This window comes from Chaetodon auriga, chromosome 22 (genome assembly GCF_051107435.1).
Source record: "Chaetodon auriga isolate fChaAug3 chromosome 22, fChaAug3.hap1, whole genome shotgun sequence".
Classification (NCBI taxonomy): Eukaryota; Metazoa; Chordata; class Actinopteri; order Chaetodontiformes; family Chaetodontidae; genus Chaetodon; species Chaetodon auriga.
This window is the reverse complement of record NC_135095.1, coordinates 16,715,440-16,732,677: the sequence shown is the minus strand read 5'-3', so window position 1 is coordinate 16,732,677 and position 17,238 is coordinate 16,715,440. Positions and strand designations below refer to the sequence as shown.

The 17,238-nt window shown below is 47.2% G+C and overlaps 2 protein-coding genes across 8 annotated transcripts in view; one reads left to right on the top strand and one right to left on the bottom strand.

The window, feature by feature from the left end:
- The window catches only part of LOC143315257 (CD9 antigen-like), an 18,699-nt gene extending 12,589 nt beyond the window's left edge, over positions 1–6,110 (bottom strand). Inside the window, exon 1 of the mRNA XM_076722857.1 lies at positions 5,885–6,110. Coding sequence (XP_076578972.1) covers positions 5,885–5,953 — 69 coding nt within the window. The 5' untranslated portion in view covers positions 5,954–6,110. The remainder of the gene's footprint in view (positions 1–5,884) is intronic.
- Positions 4,502–17,232, top strand: mterf2 (mitochondrial transcription termination factor 2). 7 transcript variants are annotated; one of them, XM_076722717.1, is made up of 8 exons: positions 4,502–4,575; positions 4,661–4,733; positions 4,824–5,526; positions 11,291–12,191; positions 12,648–12,709; positions 12,867–12,938; positions 14,825–15,008; positions 15,690–17,232. In XM_076722717.1, the coding sequence occupies exon 8, from the start codon at positions 15,710–15,712 to the stop codon at positions 16,847–16,849; it is 1,140 nt and encodes a 379-aa protein (XP_076578832.1). In that variant the 5' UTR covers positions 4,502–4,575; positions 4,661–4,733; positions 4,824–5,526; positions 11,291–12,191; positions 12,648–12,709; positions 12,867–12,938; positions 14,825–15,008; positions 15,690–15,709; the 3' UTR covers positions 16,850–17,232. The 7 variants fall into 7 exon arrangements, with proteins under 7 accessions (XP_076578832.1, XP_076578830.1, XP_076578829.1 ...); XM_076722715.1 differs by having other exon boundaries at positions 11,565–12,709; XM_076722714.1 differs by having other exon boundaries at positions 11,378–12,709.
- Positions 17,233–17,238: the final 6 nt, after the last annotated feature.

The following is a 17,238-nucleotide window of genomic DNA, read 5'->3' as shown; positions in this document are numbered from 1 at the left end:
ACCCCGTTAGAGGCAGGCAGGCAGTCAGCCAACTCCTAGATTTGAGACGGGGTAGCTCCTCGGTATCACAGTACGCTATTCAGTTTCAGATTTTGGCAGCAGAGAGTGGCTGGGGGGACTCGGCTCTTCAGGCCATTTTTCTCAAGGGGCTAGCTGGGGAAATTAAAGATGAGTTAGCCGTGAGGGAAGACAGCTCCTCTTTAAATCAGCTTATAGATCTTTCCATACGGCTAGATAATAGAATCAGGGAAAGAGCACGGGAAAGATCAGAGATGAGGAGGCGGGCTCTCACGGACCACCAGTTCCAGCCTGCGGACTCCACGGCTTCTTCTCCTGGCCCCACCCACACCTTCCCTGAGACGCACCGGACGTCAGAGGACGAGCCCATGCAGCTGGGTCGTACACGCTTGTCTCCGGCGGAGCGACAGAGGCGCATCAAGGAGAGGTTGTGCCTGTACTGTGGAAAAGGGGGCCATTTTCGCAATCGCTGTCCAGAGCTGCCAAAAGACCAGGCTCACCAGCAAGCAGGGGGGCCCTGGTGAGCCGCATCTCCTCATCCTCCGCATCACGGATCCAAGTCTCAGGTATGATTCACGGACATGAACAGACTCTTCCAGTCCAAGTGTTGGTGGACTCGGGAGCTGATGATAATTTCATCGACACTGACTTTGTGCACAAACACAAGCTTCCCTTGAGCAAACTGTCCTCCCCTAAGGAGATTCATGCAGTAGATGGAAAATTGTTGGAAATAGTCACTCACAGAACGGATCCGGTCGAACTAGTGTTGTCAAGTAATCACCATGAATTTGTTGAGCTTTACGTCATAACCTCACCTCTCACCCCTGTGATTCTGGGAATTCCATGGCTCAAGAGACACAACCCTCACATAGACTGGTCTTCTGCCACCATCCGCAGTTGGAGCCAGGACTGCCACGCCCACTGCCTCCGGTCAGCGGTTCCGGTAAGACTTCCCGGTGGAAAAACCTCCTCCCGAGGAAATTGACTTGAAAAGAGTGCCCCCTGAGTACCATGACTTAAAGGAGGTGTTTAGCAAGTCTTTCGCCACCTCTCTCCCTCCACATAGACCTTATGACTGCGCCATAGACTTGCTCCCCGGAGCCCCCCTCCCAACTAAGCGCCTATACAATCTCTCCAAGCCAGAAAGGGAGTCTATGGAGACGTACATCAACGACTCCTTAGCAGCAGGCCTCATCCGTCCTTCTTCCTCTCCGGTGGGTGCAGGTTTCTTCTTCGTAGAGAAGAAAGATAAGTCCCTGCGCACTTCCATAGACTATACGGGCCTGAATGAAATCACTGTAAAAAACAAATATCCACTTCCACTAATTGACTCTGCTTTCAGCCCCCTTCACGATGCGTGTCTGTTCACTAAACTGGACCTAAGGAACGCCTATCACCTGGTCCGCATCAGAGAGGGTGACGAGACCGCCTTCAACACGCACCTGGGACACTTCGAGTACCTCGTCATGCCTTTTGGTCTGACCAACGCACCAGCAGTGTTTCAAGCTCTGGTAAACGATGTGTTGAGAGACTTGTTGAACCGTGTAGTTTTTGTATATCTGGTCGATATTTTAATTTTCTCACGCTCTTTAGAGGCGCATGTAACAATGTGCGAGAAGTGTTGAAAAGGCTATGGCAAAACAAACTATTCGTTAAAGCCGAGAAGTGTGAATTTCATGCCTCATCAGTTAGCTTCTTGGGCTATGTGATAGAGAAGGGGCAACTCCGAGCTGACCCCTCCAAAGTGGAGGCGGTCCAGGAGTGGCCTGTGCCAACTAGCCGTAAGCAGTTACAACGCTTCCTAGGGTTTGCCAACTTTTACAGGAGGTTTATCCGGGACTACAGCCGCATAGCGGCTCCCCTAAATCAGCTCACATCTCCCAAGGTCAGTTTTGTGTGGTCTCCTGTAGCGAACTCAGCCTTTGACAAGTTAAAGAACATGTTTATTAATGCGCCTGTCCTTACCCATCCAGATCCTGCGGAGCAGTTTGTGGTAGAGGTTGATGCCTCAGACACCGGGGTCGGGGCTGTGCTCTCTCAACGTCTGCCTGCGGACAACAAGCTCCATCCATGCGCATTCTTCTCCAGACGTCTCTCTCCAGCCGAGAGGAACTACGACGTAGGAAACCGGGAGTTGTTGGCGGTGGTTCTGGCCCTGCACGAGTGGAGGCATTGGCTGGAAGGGGCAGCCAAGCCATTCGTAGTATGGACGGATCACAAGAACCTCTCTTACCTCCGCACCGCCAAACGTTTGAACTCACGCCAGGCCCGGTGGGCCCTTTTTCTAGGTCGCTTCCAGTTCACCCTTACCTACCGCCCCGGCTCTAGAAACATCAAACCTGACACTCTCTCCCGGCAATTTATGGTGGAGGGGAGGGAGGCCGAGGCGGAGACGATCCTCTCACCGGGCTGTGTGTTGGGGGCGGTCCGCTGGCAGGTGGAGCGGGAGGTGCAGGATGCTCTTCAGGGCCAAACGGTGCCGGCTGGCTGTCCGCAGAACCGACTGTTCGTTCCCCAGGGGTGAGATCCTCCGTGCTCACATGGTGGCACACGTCACGGGTGGCCTGCCACCCAGGGGTCCACCGAACCCTAGCTCTCCTCCAACAGAGATTCTGGTGGCCCAGCATGGCCGCAGATGTGCGGGCCTTCGTGGCAGCCTGCACTACATGCGCCAGGAATAAGGCCTCCCACCGGCCCCCAGCGGGACTCCTCCAGCCTCTACCTATTCCCTCTCGTCCCTGGTCCCAAATCGCATCTGGGTCCTGGCCTTTTCCTCACTAGTCCGTGACATCATGAATGATTTTTTTTTACTTGTAGATTGATTTGATTTCAATGACCTATCGAATTAATTACTACATATAGTAATTATAATTTGGTTTTATTTACTCTGTAGAACAACACTGCCTTCATCTCCCTCATGGTGTGTGTATGTGTGTGTCCAAAACATCTCAGTCATATGGTCATATGGAAGTGGGAGCTGTAGATAGCTGCCGGGAGAAGCTGTTCTGTCTCCTTTTCTCTTCACCTTGTACACCTCAGACTTTGAGTACAACCCTTCATCGTGCCACCTACAGAAGCTTTGGGACGACTCAGCGGTGGTGGGGTGTATAAAGGATGGACGAGAGGAGGAATACAGAGCAGTGGGGGGCGATTTTGTGGAACGGTCTGGTAGAAATCACCTGCTGCTTGACGTGGCCAAGACCAAGGAGATGGTTATTGATTTCAGAAGGACCAGGACGACCACACAACCTCTGCGTATTGCGGGGGAGAATGTGGCAGTGGTGGAGGATTACAAATACCTCGGAGTGCAGCATCGGAGCCGGCGACACCAACAGACTGAACAAAGTGATGAGGAAGGCCGCCTCCGTTATTGGCTGCAAACTAGACACTTTTGAGGAGGTGGTGGAGAGAAGAACTGTCAACTCAATCATTTAAATATTTATTAATAATATGTAATAATAATAATAATAATAATAATAATAATAATAATAATGACAACAGCATGCATGCAGCACTGCATGTTGTCAGTCACGTTGGCTCATGCAGCTCAGCTTGATCATAACTGCTATTTCCTGGTGGCTCCTCCATCTGCAAGGGTCAACAATAGACTGAACAGATTACCAGAAAACACCAGCCATGTAAGATGTTAGAAACCGTCAGAACGGCCATAATCGGTCACTGTCCCAATGTAAAAAAATATACATATGCGTGTGCGTGTTATTGAGACGGACTGTAACTCCTGATCAAATGCAGTTACAAACTGATAATACAAATAAAGAGGCATGCTGTGTCAGTATGTCTAGCTTAGCTGACTTAATCTGCACATTTTGAGTTTATCTGCAGAAAATCAGACCTAATTGATAGCAAAAACCAAACGCCACCCGGAAATCTGTACATTTAACGGGTCTTTGCTTTAAGGAGTGTTTATGTCAGCAGGTGAAAGTAGCCCACATTTATTTTCAATAACAAGGAGGGTGCTCTTCATTTCGGCATGGATTAAATAGATGAAATTGCACAAATTGTCAGGAAAATGTCGACTTTACAACCAGTAACAAATACGTTTGTCGCCAACTGTTCAAATCATGACAGGCTACAGTAATAAAGTTTAAATGTGGTTGAAAGTGTAGCCGGAGGCTGTCTCCCTCCTGGCCACTGTTTGGCACTGTGCCAACCGACCAGCCACTGATTGCTGGGCGGCACCATGCGCACCCTTATATACAGGTGTGTGTGGCCACGCCCGGTCTCTGTCCTGCTCCTCGCTGCTCCCGTGGTGGCTGTGGCCTGTCGAGCCAGCGTGGTGTGGTCCGCGTGGCAGCTTGATCCCTCGCTGCAACCGTCATCGGTGTGCCTGTCTGGTGTCTGCAACAGCCGTTGAGGCGTCTAGATCTCCCTTACCCCGGTAAGCGCTATGCGGTCTTCCCCATTTGATCAGCTGTGTGCGTAAAAGCACCATCGGTAATGGTCTCCGCTCCTTGCAGCGCGCCTGACTGCTTGGTCCAGGGGAGGCGAGGGGGGCCTGCTGAAGCCCTGCGGTGTCCAGCTTACCTGTCCGCTCTGGTACGTTTGTCCGCACGTTGTCTGTCTGTTTTGTTTATTCGCTGCTCAGCGCCCAGCTGATCTGCCCGTAATGCGCAATTTTCAGGCGGTGCATTAGGGCCGCGCCTGTGAGGCTTGCATCCTGTCCTCCGGGTTGCTGCATAGGCTGAACTATTGTGGTATGTATTAATTTACTTTCTCAGTTGGCATCAATCCATTTAATTAATTTATTTAACATCGGGTTTTGGGTTTTTCCTTTTTTTGTTTAGCGGCCGGCCACGGTCATCATACCTGGAGGCGGTGCTGCTGTTTTGGGTTTCTTTTCTTCGTTTTGGTTTTGCATTATCTGTTTTGGTTTCCGTTCCTTTTGTGTTAGTTTTCGTTCTTTTGTGTTGGTTTCCGTTTCTTTGTTTTGGTTTTCTTTTCTTGGCTTTGGTTTTCTGTATTTCGGTTCTTTTCCCTTTTGTGTATTTTGCATCGTCCGGCGGAGCAGACTACGTTTTGGGGCCTGACGCTGACCATCGCCTTCACGGGCTGTTATGGGGCCTAATTGATGACCCACGCCACGTGATGGATATATTTTAAATCCTTTATTCATTTGTCTCTTTTGTTTTCTGTAGTTGGTATTATTTGATTAGTTTGAGTAATCCCTTTTTTGTGTCCTTTATTGTGTTAGATCGATTTAGTTATTTCTGTTTCTTTCCCGATTGTTTAATTACTCCGTAAATTTATTCTTTGTCATTTCTTTTATTCCGTTGCACCTACACCACTGTGGTGAAGCCCCTGGGCATGTTTTATTAATTGTGTCTTGTTTTGTTTCAGGTGCTGGCTGCTGACAGCGGCAGTTTAACCCCTGGTGGTGGTGCGTTCCTCACAGTCCCCTCCCGCTTTGCCGTCGTGTGTGTGTGCGCGCGCAGTGTCACGGGTGGTTTATTTTGGATCCCTTCTCCCTTTTTGGTTTCCTGCCGCATGGTAAGCGCCAGCCCTGACCTTATCCCCCCCCTCCTTGCCCAGGTGCCTGTTATATGGTGTGGTGTGTGCTATTTTGTTCTTTTCCTTTAATTTGGTTAATAAAGTTTGTTTCCTTTTAAATGACAAACCGTCTCGCCCCCGTGGTATCTCTGAACCTGCGTGACCTTGTCTGGTTAAAATCTTAGCTTAGCATTTCCTGGGGTGCAATTCCCCAGGTGGCGTTGTCGGACACTCTGGTGATATATCAACCAATTCCCTCCTCTCGCCACAAAAGTAAGACATAAACGTTTATTTTTATGGCAAATTATCGAGTTTTTAAGTTAAAATAAAATCAGTGATATTGAATTCTGTAACTTACCCAGAAGACAAAATTAAAGATGAAGAGGGCGTATTTGACGCACAACTCCCAGCTGCTTAGAGCCGTCATCTCTGCTGTGTCTTTTCGGTGTTAGTCGGTTATTAAACTGTCGAATGCCTGTGCGTCTCTCGCCCTGTCAGTTTTTTACTCGCTCCAGTGTACCACGGTCGGCTCGGCTCGGCTCGGTTCGGTTCGAGCAGTTCCGTCAGTTGTCGGCTGACTGGAGCCGGACGGACAAAGCGCGCGCTCAGCGGATGCTGCTCTGTGTGTCCCCGTGCCTGATCTGCCGGGAGGAAACAAAGATCAATTGATCTGATCTGACTGTAATAAATTACCAGCATTTCACAATAATTAACAGTATTATTTTACAGTAACTAGTTGTAATTTAGTTCCCCTGTAATATCCCAATAATACCTGTAAAAACTACAGTATCCTTGGATTTTACAGCATTAAACTGTTATTTTACAGTAAAATCCTGCAATCAAAAACCCCTGTTATATCACAACAAGGTCTGTAATATCACAGTAAAAAAATGCAAGGATTTCACAGCATTCAGCAGTATTATTACAGTGAAATATTGTATTCAAATATTCCCGGGTAAGTCACATGACGTAACCGAACTCGGCACTGAACCTGAAGATTTTTTTTTTTAATATAAATTTTATTGAATAAAAGTCATCAATACAAGCATTTCAGGCATATTTTACAATTAACCATACAAGGTGTTGAAACAGCTTTCAAGATGAGGAACATTAGAAAAAAAAAAAAAAAACCAAAGTAACCAGTGAGGGTCTTACACTGACTTTTCAGCTGGGTTTGGTAGGAATAGGAGGCTTCTGTTTTCTCTAAATATGTTTATGGAGTCATGACCTTCTATGAACATTCAAAGGAAAATAATCCTAAATATACAGGCGGAACATGTGTGGACTTATTGCCACTTACGTTGCAGTGTTTTATTGAACGTGTTATTAATGATGGCTGGTGTTTCAGGTGCTGTAGATGTCCTTCCTGTCTGTCCTCAGAATCAGCACCTGTCTTTCTGCGTGCGGCGCGTTTGCTTGTTTGTTTTTTCCTCCACGTGCTGATAATGGGTTAGCTGCTGCTCTGTGCGCACAGGATGGCTCCTGTTTCCCATCCGGAAGCAAAATGAAAAGAAAATTGAAATGTTGTCTTTTTCTTTTTATGTGTGTGTGTGTGCATTTCTAAATGATTATTTTTTATTTATAGATTGATTTGATTTCAGTGACCTATCTAATTAATTGCTATATATAGTAATTAGAATTGTTTTTGTTTTATTTATTCATAACTCAGCAACTTTGTCTGTTTTTGTCAAGCTGCTGTATATTAAGAATAACAGCAACCTCAATCCACAAACTCAGATGATTTGGAGCCTGGTTTGTGTGTCTGAAGTGTCTCAGTCTTCTTACTGAGCTGCATAAAAGACTGAGTGTGTCCCTCTGGAGAACAACACAGACTCTAGAATCTGTCTTTAGGACTGAAACTAGAGTTGAAAATTGCTCAGCTCGCCCTGGTTAGATGGCGTGAGGTACTGCGTGTGTTCAAAGTCACAGCAGGGCTCCATCAGGTGGTCGGTGCAGTCTGACAGGGTTTTACTCCTGTTGGCTGTCAAGTTCTGGACGGAAACAGGACGTCACTGTCCTTACAACACGCCGGAGACCGGTCCTCGCTGTCCTTGCAACGCGCCTACCAAATTTTAGTAGACGGTCAGCCTGGCGACGCAACAGACTTCTGAAACAGCCTTCAGGAGCAGGAGTCTCTGCAGGAGGAGGAGGAGGCTCCTCGCTGTCCGTGAGGCCCTCCTCGCTCTGCTCCTCGTTCTCCAGGAGGCCCTCCTCGCTCTGCTCCTCGTTCTCCAGGAGGCTCCCCTCGCTGTCCGGGTAGCCGCACCGCCCCAGGAGCCCCCTGTGCAGCAGCTCTCTGTGCACCGACTCCACGAAGCTCTCCTCCTGAGGGTGCAGCTCGGGGGGCTGCACCCTCCCTAACCCTAACCCTTTCTCAGGTGAGAGGAGTTGTACTGGGATTTCAGCCAAAACCATTTGTTTCTTTCCTGCCTGTAACTGCCATTTCAGCCAGCCTCTCTCCTCATTGATGACTTTGAACAGGCTGGTTGAGATGCTGTAAATATCATCCATGATTTTCTGCTTCAAAACAAGTTCCTTCTTTTGCTTTTGTATCAAGACTTCTTGGCTGCAGATTAGCTGCTCAGCCTTCTTCAGATTGTGCTGAAGATTTTCTGCACTCTCCTTCAAATGTTTGATCTCTTCATCTTCTGTAGCTAGGTCAGAACGAAGCATGGCCACTTCATCGTGATGGGCTTGCTGAGTGTCCTCAAGTTGATTTTGAAGATCACACACTTTAGACTGTAGCTTCTTCATTTCTTCACCTTTCACCTTCCGCTTGGAGTCAAGCAGAGCCACCACAGCAGCGAGATCCTCAGTCTGCTTTTTCAAAGTCTCCCACTCCGCGAGAGTCTGACAGGCTGCCTCCTGCTCTTCCATCTTTGCAGTTTGTGGCTTTTCAAGCCTGCTCACCTGCAATTCCTGAGTTTCCTGTGAACTGCACTGGGGATCGTTGAAATTATTGTCTATCATTGGCATTTTGTTAGTAGTCCTTCACAACCTCTGAAATTATTCGTAGATATGTCGCAGTTTGTTTCTTGATCTGGAAATTGTAGTTTGTGTTTGATGTGAAAATTATTCACCTGTGAGGCTATATATACATATGTGTGCCTTTGATCGCATCAAAGGCACCGGTGACATCATGAGTCTTTGATGCGATCAAAGGCACCGGTGATGTCATGGGTCTTGACGTCACTGGTGATGTCATGATATCATATGGTGTCGTGACCTTCTATGAACGTTCAAAAGAAAACAATCCTAAATTATTTAGGATTGTTTTCTTTTGAATGTAATCAGCCGGGCGGAACATGTGTGGACTTATTGCCTCTTACGTGGTGGTGTTTTATTGAACGTGTTATTAATGACAGCTGGTGTTTCAGGTGCTGTAGATGTCCTTCCTTCCTTCCCTTGAAATGGTGTCTTTTCCTTTTGTGTGTGTGTGTGTGTGTGTGTGTGTGTGGCATAAAGTGGAGCAGAGCGGTGATTTCTTGGATCAGCCTGTTGCTCCTTCATCAGCAGTGATCACACGAATTAATTCCATTTCTAAATGATTATTTTTTTATTTATAGATTGATTTGATTTCAGTGACCTATCTAATTAATTACTATATATAGTAATTAGAATTGTTTTTGTTTTATTTATTCATAACTCAGCAACTTTGTCTGTTTTTGTCAAGCTGCTGTATATTAAGAATAACAGCAACCTCAATCCACAAACTCAGATGATTTGGAGCCTGGTTTGTGTGTCTGAAGTGTCTCAGTCTTCTTACTGAGCTGCATAAAAGACTGAGTGTGTCCCTCTGGAGAACAACACAGACTCTAGAATCTGTCTTTAGGACTGAAACTAGAGTTGAAAATTGCTCAGCTCGCCCTGGTTAGATGGCGTGAGGTACTGCGTGTGCTCAAAGTCACAGCAGGGCTCCATCAGGTGGTCGGTGCAGTCTGACAGGGTTTTACTCCTGTTGGCTGTCAAGTTCTGGACGGAAACAGGACGTCACTGTCCTTACAACACGCCGGAGACCGGTCCTCGCTGTCCTTGCAACGCGCCTACCAAATTTTAGTAGACAGTCAGGTTGTGGATGGAGACCGGTCCTCGCTGTCCTTGCAATGCGCCGACCAAATTTTAGTAGACGGTCAGCCCGGCGACGCAACAGACTTCTGAACCTGCCTTCAGGAGCAGGAGTCTCTGCAGGAGGAGGAGGCTCCTCGCTGTCCGTGAGGCCCTCCTCGCTCTGCTCCTCGTTCTCCAGGAGGCTCTCCTCGCTGTCCGTGAGGCCCTCCTCGCTCTGCTCCTCGTTCTCCAGGATGCTCCACTCGCTGTCCGTGAGGCCCTCGTCGCTGTACGGGTATCCCCACAGCCCCAGGAGCCCCCTGCGCAGCAGCTCTCTGTGCACAGACTCCATGAGGCTCTCCTCCTGAGGGTGAAGCCCCCAGAACCCCCTGCGCAGGAACTCTTCCAGCACGCACTCCTCTCCCTGCTTCTTGCCCTGCGGGGGGTGGTGCGGAGGGTGCAGCTTGGGGGGCTGCACCCTCCCTAACCCTAACCCTTTCTCAGGTGAGAGGAGTTGTACTGGGATTTCATCCAAAACCATTCGTTTCTTTCTGGCCTGTAACTGCCATTTCAGCCAGCCTCTCTCCTCATTGATGACTTTTAACAGGCTGGTTGAGAGGCTGTAAATATCATCCATGATTTTCTGCTTCAAAACAAGTTCCTTCTGTTGCTTTTGTATCAAGACGTCTTGGCTGCAGATTAGCTGCTCAGCCTTCTTCAGATTGCGCTGAAGATTTTCTGCACTCTCCTTCAAGTGTTTGATCTCTTCATCTGCTGTAGCTAGGTCAGAACGAAGCATGGCCACTTCATCGTGATGGGCTTGCTGAGTGTCCTCAAGTTGATTTTGAAGATCACACACTTTTGCCTGTAGCTTCTTCATTTCTTCACCTTTCACCTTCCGCTTGGAGTCAAGCAGAGCCACCACAGCAGCGAGATCCTCAGTCCGCTTTTTCAGAGTCTCCCACTCCGGGAGAGTCTGACAGGCTGCCTCCTGCTCTTCCATCTTTGCAGTTTGTGGCTTTTCAAGCCTGCTCACCTGCAATTCCTGAGTTTCCTGTGAACTGCACTGGGGATCGTTGAAATTATCGTCTGTCATTTGCATTTTGTTAGTAGTCCTTCACAACCTCTGAAATTATTCGTAGATATGTCACAGTTTGTTTCTTGATCTGGAAATTGTAGTTTTTGTTTGATGTGAAAATTATTCACCTGTGAGGCTATATATACATATGTGTGCCTTTGATCGCATCAAAGGCACCGGTGACGTCATGGGTCTTGACATCACTGGTGATGTCATGATATCATATGGCGTCGTGACCTTCTATGAACGTTCAAAAGAAAACAATCCTAAATTATTTAGAATTGTTTTCTTTTGAATGTAATCAGCCGGGCGGAACATGTGTGGACTTATTGCCTCTTACGTGGTGGTGTTTTATTGAACGTGTTATTAGTGACAGCTGGTGTTTCAGGTGCTGTAGATGTCCTTCCTTCCTTCCCTTGAAATGGTGTCTTTTCCTTTTGTGTGTGTGTGTGTGTGTGTGTGTGTGTGTGTGTGTGACATGAATGATTTTTTTTTTACTTGTAGATTGATTTGATTTCAATGATCTATCGAATTAATTACTACATATAGTAATTATAATTTGGTTTTATTTACTCTGTAGAGCAACACTGCCTTCATCTCCCTCATGGTGTGTGTATGTGTGTGTCCAAAACATCTCAGTCATATGGTCATATGGAAGTGGGAGCTGTAGATAGCTGCCGGGAGAAGCTGTTCTGTCTCCTTTTCTCTTCACCTTGTACACCTCAGACTTTGAGTACAACCCTTCATCGTGCCACCTACAGAAGCTTTGGGACGACTCAGCGGTGGTGGGGTGTATAAAGGATGGACGAGAGGAGGAATACAGAGCAGTGGGGGGCGATTTTGTGGAACGGTCTGGTAGAAATCACCTGCTGCTTGACGTGGCCAAGACCAAGGAGATGGTTATTGATTTCAGAAGGACCAGGACGACCACACAACCTCTGCGTATTGTGGGGGAGAATGTGGCAGTGGTGGAGGATTACAAATACCTCGGAGTGCACCTCGACAGCAGACTGAACTGGAAAACCAACACCAAGACTGTTTACAAGAAGGGGATGATCAGACTCTATTTCCTGAGGAGGCTCAGATCATTCAACGTGTGCAGCAAGATGTTGGAGATCTTTTTCCAGTCTGTTGTTGCCAGTGAACCCTTCTTAGCTGCAGTGTGCTGGGGGAGCAGCATCGGAGCTGGCGACACCAACAGACTGAACAAAGTGATGAGGAAGGCCGCCTCCGTTATTGGCTGCAAACTAGACACTTTTGAGGAGGTGGTGGAGAGGAGGACACTGGACGGCGGCGGCTCTCCGTGCACCCCCTCCAGTGGCAGGGGTGGGGCTTGCGGACAGGCAAGCCAGGCAGTTGCTTGGAGCCCCTGGCCCCCAGGGGGCCCCCTCGGGCTGCCAAAATATACTCCATAGCATCGACAACAATGGACAGTTTGCAATGACATGACACCGCAGTACTAAAGCCATCTGCCTCCAGCCTGCACCTGACCCTGCGCTGCATGAAAAGTGAAATTTAAGTGAAAGAAAGAGAGACAGTGGTAAGTGCATTGCTGCCTACTGACCTACTGTGTTGTCACGGTCTCCATAGAGGCTAACACAGCTAGCTAAGCTAACAATTAAACCATAACGAATGCTATGAAAACAGGACACAACAACATTAGCAGGCAGGCTAGCAGCAGCCGCTGGCCTGATGCTGGCAAGTCCCGCGAGATTTGCTTCACTCACCACCAGCAAAAAACAACAAAACTTCTATTGAGTGTCAGATAGACAGGCAGAGTGACAGTCAAATAATCATGAGAACATTAATAGTCTAATAATAACAATATAATGATGATGATAAATTGCACCTTGTATGAAAAAATCATGTATAATGATGAATGTGTGTGTACTCTGAGAACATTTAAACCAAGAACATGTTGAATTATAATGTGAAATCATTTTAAACTGACTTAATAAATATGTTATAAAAATATTTCTTTCTTATCTCTCCTCAGGATCATTACTAACATTTTTAAAACCAGCAAAGCCAGGGAAGGATAACGTGATAATGAAAAGTGTGAGTTCAGTACAGCACTTTAGTTGATAATATATGCTATGCCCTCTAAACATTCTTTATGACAGTATTATGAAGTAGTAGTAGGAGAAAGTGCTGTGTACATCCATAATCATGTGCCTGCCCTGAAAGATTCTTACATGCCCTCCCCGACCTCCAGCCTTCCATGAGCAGGAAGATACAACAGAGACAGATGATCAAGCGTCAATTCCAAATACTGATACTGATGACTGTGAGTTCAATCATTTTATTTATTAAAAGATATGCAATAATAATAACAATAATTATATAATTAATAACAATAATAATTATAACAATAATAATATTAATAATAATTAATTATTCCTGGCCCTCCGGGAAGCCCCACAGCCCCGGGAGCCCCCTGTGCAGGAGATCATTTAAATATTTAAAAAACAATAATAATAAAAAATAAAATAATAATAATAATAATAGCAATAACAACAGTAATAAATTCCCACACTTCCTGTTCCGTGCCGTCCCCATTGATATGGCATAGATATGTCGTAGTTAGTCTCTTTGTCTCGGATTTTATTAATAATATGTAATAATAATAATAATAATTTATATCCTTTAAGCCTGTCCAGGGGGCCCTACTGTTCCTGGCCCGGCCTCCAGGAGGCCCTCCTTCTCCTGGGGATGCAGCCCCCTGAACCCCTTAGCAAAAAACTCCTCCTGATCCGGGTTGTCCCCATCGTCCCGCTCCTCTGGGTCCGGGTCGTCCCCGGCGCCCCATTCCTCGCACTCATCTGTCATCTGAAGTTAGTTGTAGATATGTCACAGTTAGTCTCTTTGTCTCGGATTTTATTAATAATATGTAACAATAATATTAACAATAATAATAATAACATTAATATTAATAATAATTTATAACCTTTAGGCCTGTCCAGGGGGCCTTATTGTTCCTGGCCCCCTGGGAGCTCCTGCTCAGGGGGGCCAAGTTCACAGCGTAGTTTAGCAACTGGATTCGATCCCTTTTTATGCTCATTGATTTGCTTTGCAAAATCCACATGCGATTGGAGCACATCTAGACAGCTGGGGTAAATGCAGCTCAAGCCCTGTCTTCCATGTCTGTCTTTATAATGACTGACTGGTTTTTGATTGTATGTGGCAAAACTGCAGAACGTACAGCTCCGCTTTGTTCGGTTCTTGCTAACAGCTCCTAAAAAAAACACACACAACATACTTTAGACTATGATATAAAAACCTTAGTCACGTGAAATAGAAACATGAGCAAAAACAAGACCAAGGACAACAAGCAACGCTGTCTCTGTGTGAGAGCAGGTGTCTGTACCTGAACACATCACTAACTGCTGGGAGCTTCTCAATAAAGCCACGAGCGCTGCGTGCTACATTAGCTAACAGACTGGCTTAGCCAGATATATAGTTTACATTCATTACTCACCACATGCAGAGCTAATGATTATTAAGCGACAATCCTTTGGTTCACTACACCCAAAGTCAAGATGCGGATTGGCGGGAATTTTCGCCACCATTAAACTGAACGTGTACTTCTATGTGACCGCAGCCTACGCCTCTGCTAATGGCGGACGCACAGAGCCTCGTGAAGCCGTTAACTCGACAAACGTTAAAAAAAATGTTTAAAAAAAGCAGCAGTTTCAAACAAAACTTGTGCCTCCAAAGGACTGAACGCCATACAACTCTTGCTAACTACCCACATTACTACTGAAAGTTTAAAGAGTATTAGAAATAAGGCTATGGACTGTTGTTTAACTATTTCGTTTTTAGAAATGTCAGAACGCGTGAAATTCGACTATCCATAGCCAATTTGCAATCGTGTTGAATTAAACAGAAAAAGAAAAGAAAGATAATTCAACCGCTTACTTTACTTCAGGTCTCCTCCGCTCCCCAGTTTCAGCGGTAAGTGAACTTCGTCCAGAAATGAGATCTGGCCGGCGCGTCCTGACTTAGCTGACAAAAAGTAGTCCTCCGCCGCTTCTCTTTAACCGTCCTCTATCTGCTCGACAACAAGTGTTCCTCTTCCTCTGTTAATTGGCAGCTGCAACGGCTGTTTTACGACTGCCGCTTTGTTATAACAACATTTCATTCAAACTCCTGATCATTTTGTGAGGGCGGCAGACATACGGGGCCCATGGCAACAGCCGTAAATGGTCCGGTAGGCGTGCCTGGATGTGAAGCACCGCCCCTCCGCTGGCCGCAGGCAGTCACGTGCTCCTCATGCGCTTCTGCTCTACCCAGCTGCTCCGCCCATGTTATGAAAGCAGAAGTGGAGGTGCCCTCTGACTACAAGGTCTGGAAACCGGTAAAAATAACCTAATTTATTGTTCATTTTAGATAACCAGGCGATCGCTGTGTGCTTTCTGGATGCTCTTAGTGTGATATTTACATGTAGTGTGTCGTGTGTCGTCGCTGCGCTGGTCATTCACAGCCCGTGTTACGTGGAACATACAGGACATGTAACATGACGGTGCAAGCCGTCAGGACACGGTGTTCCTCCTGTTTGTCCCAGCTGAGGAAATCAGTCATTAATGCATTCAACAAAAAAATCACATTATGACATGCAGTGCTGGAATGGACCTAAGTACATTTAATACTAATCAGAGTACAAACTTTGTGATTCTGTGCCACTGAATCACAGGCAGATATTGTAGTCTTTGACCGAATTTGGTTATTTTGATTCTTTCTACCTGATGAACTCTTAAAAAGCCTCTTGGATCAGCTGTAAATTGCATCACCAGAAAGCTGAAAACTTTTAGTCAGACAGTGTGGTGACGGCACGCCTGAGGTTCCTGAAGCTGAACTCAGAGCTTTGCAATATTTCTGACATTTTATAGACTAACGTCTGCTAGGTGTACCTATTAAACCGGCAACTGCATGAATAACCTGTGACGAGGGATCATAAGACGTCACTGGTGGTTTTTAAGGAGTCCTCCTGTTGGCTGATACGCACTCATTCCTTACATGCTCTTTGCTGTTCATTCAGATCCACCGCAGTTGTCAGCGATGCTCCGTGTCACCTCCGCCTCCCTGTGCACCTACTGCCAGAGGATGAGGCTCCTGCTGCCCTCCTCTGCCTCCACATCCACAGGGACTTCTCCCAACAAAAGACCGGAGAACCAGCAGACGGTGAACTCCCTCTACGAACTGTCGGTGGACATCCGAAAGGTACGCAAGTTGAAGGGCTGGATTCTGTTGGAGAGCACTGCGTATGTGTCTGAAACAGCTGACCTGCTGAGGGACATGGGCGCAGACACGCCGGCAATCGCCCGCATCCTGGAGACTCACCCTGAAGCTGTCCTGTGTCGGCCGGAGGACGTGGCCGCCCAGCGAGACCTCTGGGTGTCTGTGTGCCCCAACAAGCGCGAACTGATGAGCATCATTGAGAAGTTCCCGGGTTCTTTCTTCACATTATCTCATCATAGCAACCAGCAGGCCAACATCCTTTACCTCCAGAGCCTTCGCCTGAACAACAGGATCATCGGCAAGCTGATGGCCAGCGCCCCGCAGAGCTTCAGTCGACCCGTGGAGCAGAACCAGGAGGTCATCCACACTCTGAGGGAGACCTACCTGGACCTGGGCGGAGATGAGGGGAACCTGCGCCTCTGGCTGCAGAAGCTCCTTACCCAGAACCCGAACATCCTGCTGCGGCCGGCCGGAGCCTGGAGGGACAGCGTGGGCTTTCTGAGGGAGCAGGGCTTCACCACAGAGGAGCTCCTCATCCTGGTCTCAAGCCTCAGGGCCTCCATCGCAGAGCTGCAGCCGGAGGCCATGCAGCAGACGCTGGCCTACGTCGAGGGCGCTTTCGCCTGCTCCAAAGATGAACTCAAACAAATCGTGATTTGCTGCCCGTCTATTTTGTACTTCTCCTTACCCACCCTGATGAGCCGGTTCCAAGGACTGATGGATGCTGGAGTGAGCATGGAGCAGGTGAAGGACTCCCCAGCTGTCCTGGAGCTCACCACGCAGATCGTGCTCTATCGCATCCAGAAGCTGGCCTCCTACGGGTACGACGTGCGCTCCGGCAGCCTGGACGTCATCGTGGGAACCAAGAAGGACTTTGAGATGAGTTACGGGAAGCTGCACCTCAGGCAGCAGCGGCCGCTCTTCAACCCCGTAGCTCCCCTCAGAACTGCTGAGGACTGAAAGTCAGAATGTGTTTTTATGCCTCAGTCTGCTGGAAAAAAGAAGCTTTATGAGTTCACATCTTTCATGCGAGATGCATGAAGGGGGCAGTTTGAAATACCTCTAGGAATACACTACTTTATAATGATGCTAATACGCTTCTTCCCGTGGCCTTGATTTGACGCTGAGGCACAGCTGAGGGAGCTCGTGAACATACGACACCATGACTGTTTGAACTCTTACTCAGTTTTCCAAAATGCAGTTCTGTATTTAATATGACAACATACCAACAACGACTGTAACAGTGAGGAATGGAAATGAGTCGCCTGTTTGTCTTGAAATTACAATGTACAAAAAACAATTGTGGTACCTGAACACGATATAAAAGACAATTTCTACATTTACTAGTG

Coding starts and splice junctions, on each gene's coding strand:
- mterf2 (XM_076722715.1), top strand. CDS start 15,710: ATGCTCCGTGTCACCTCCGCCTCCCTGTGCACCTACTGCCAGAGGATG.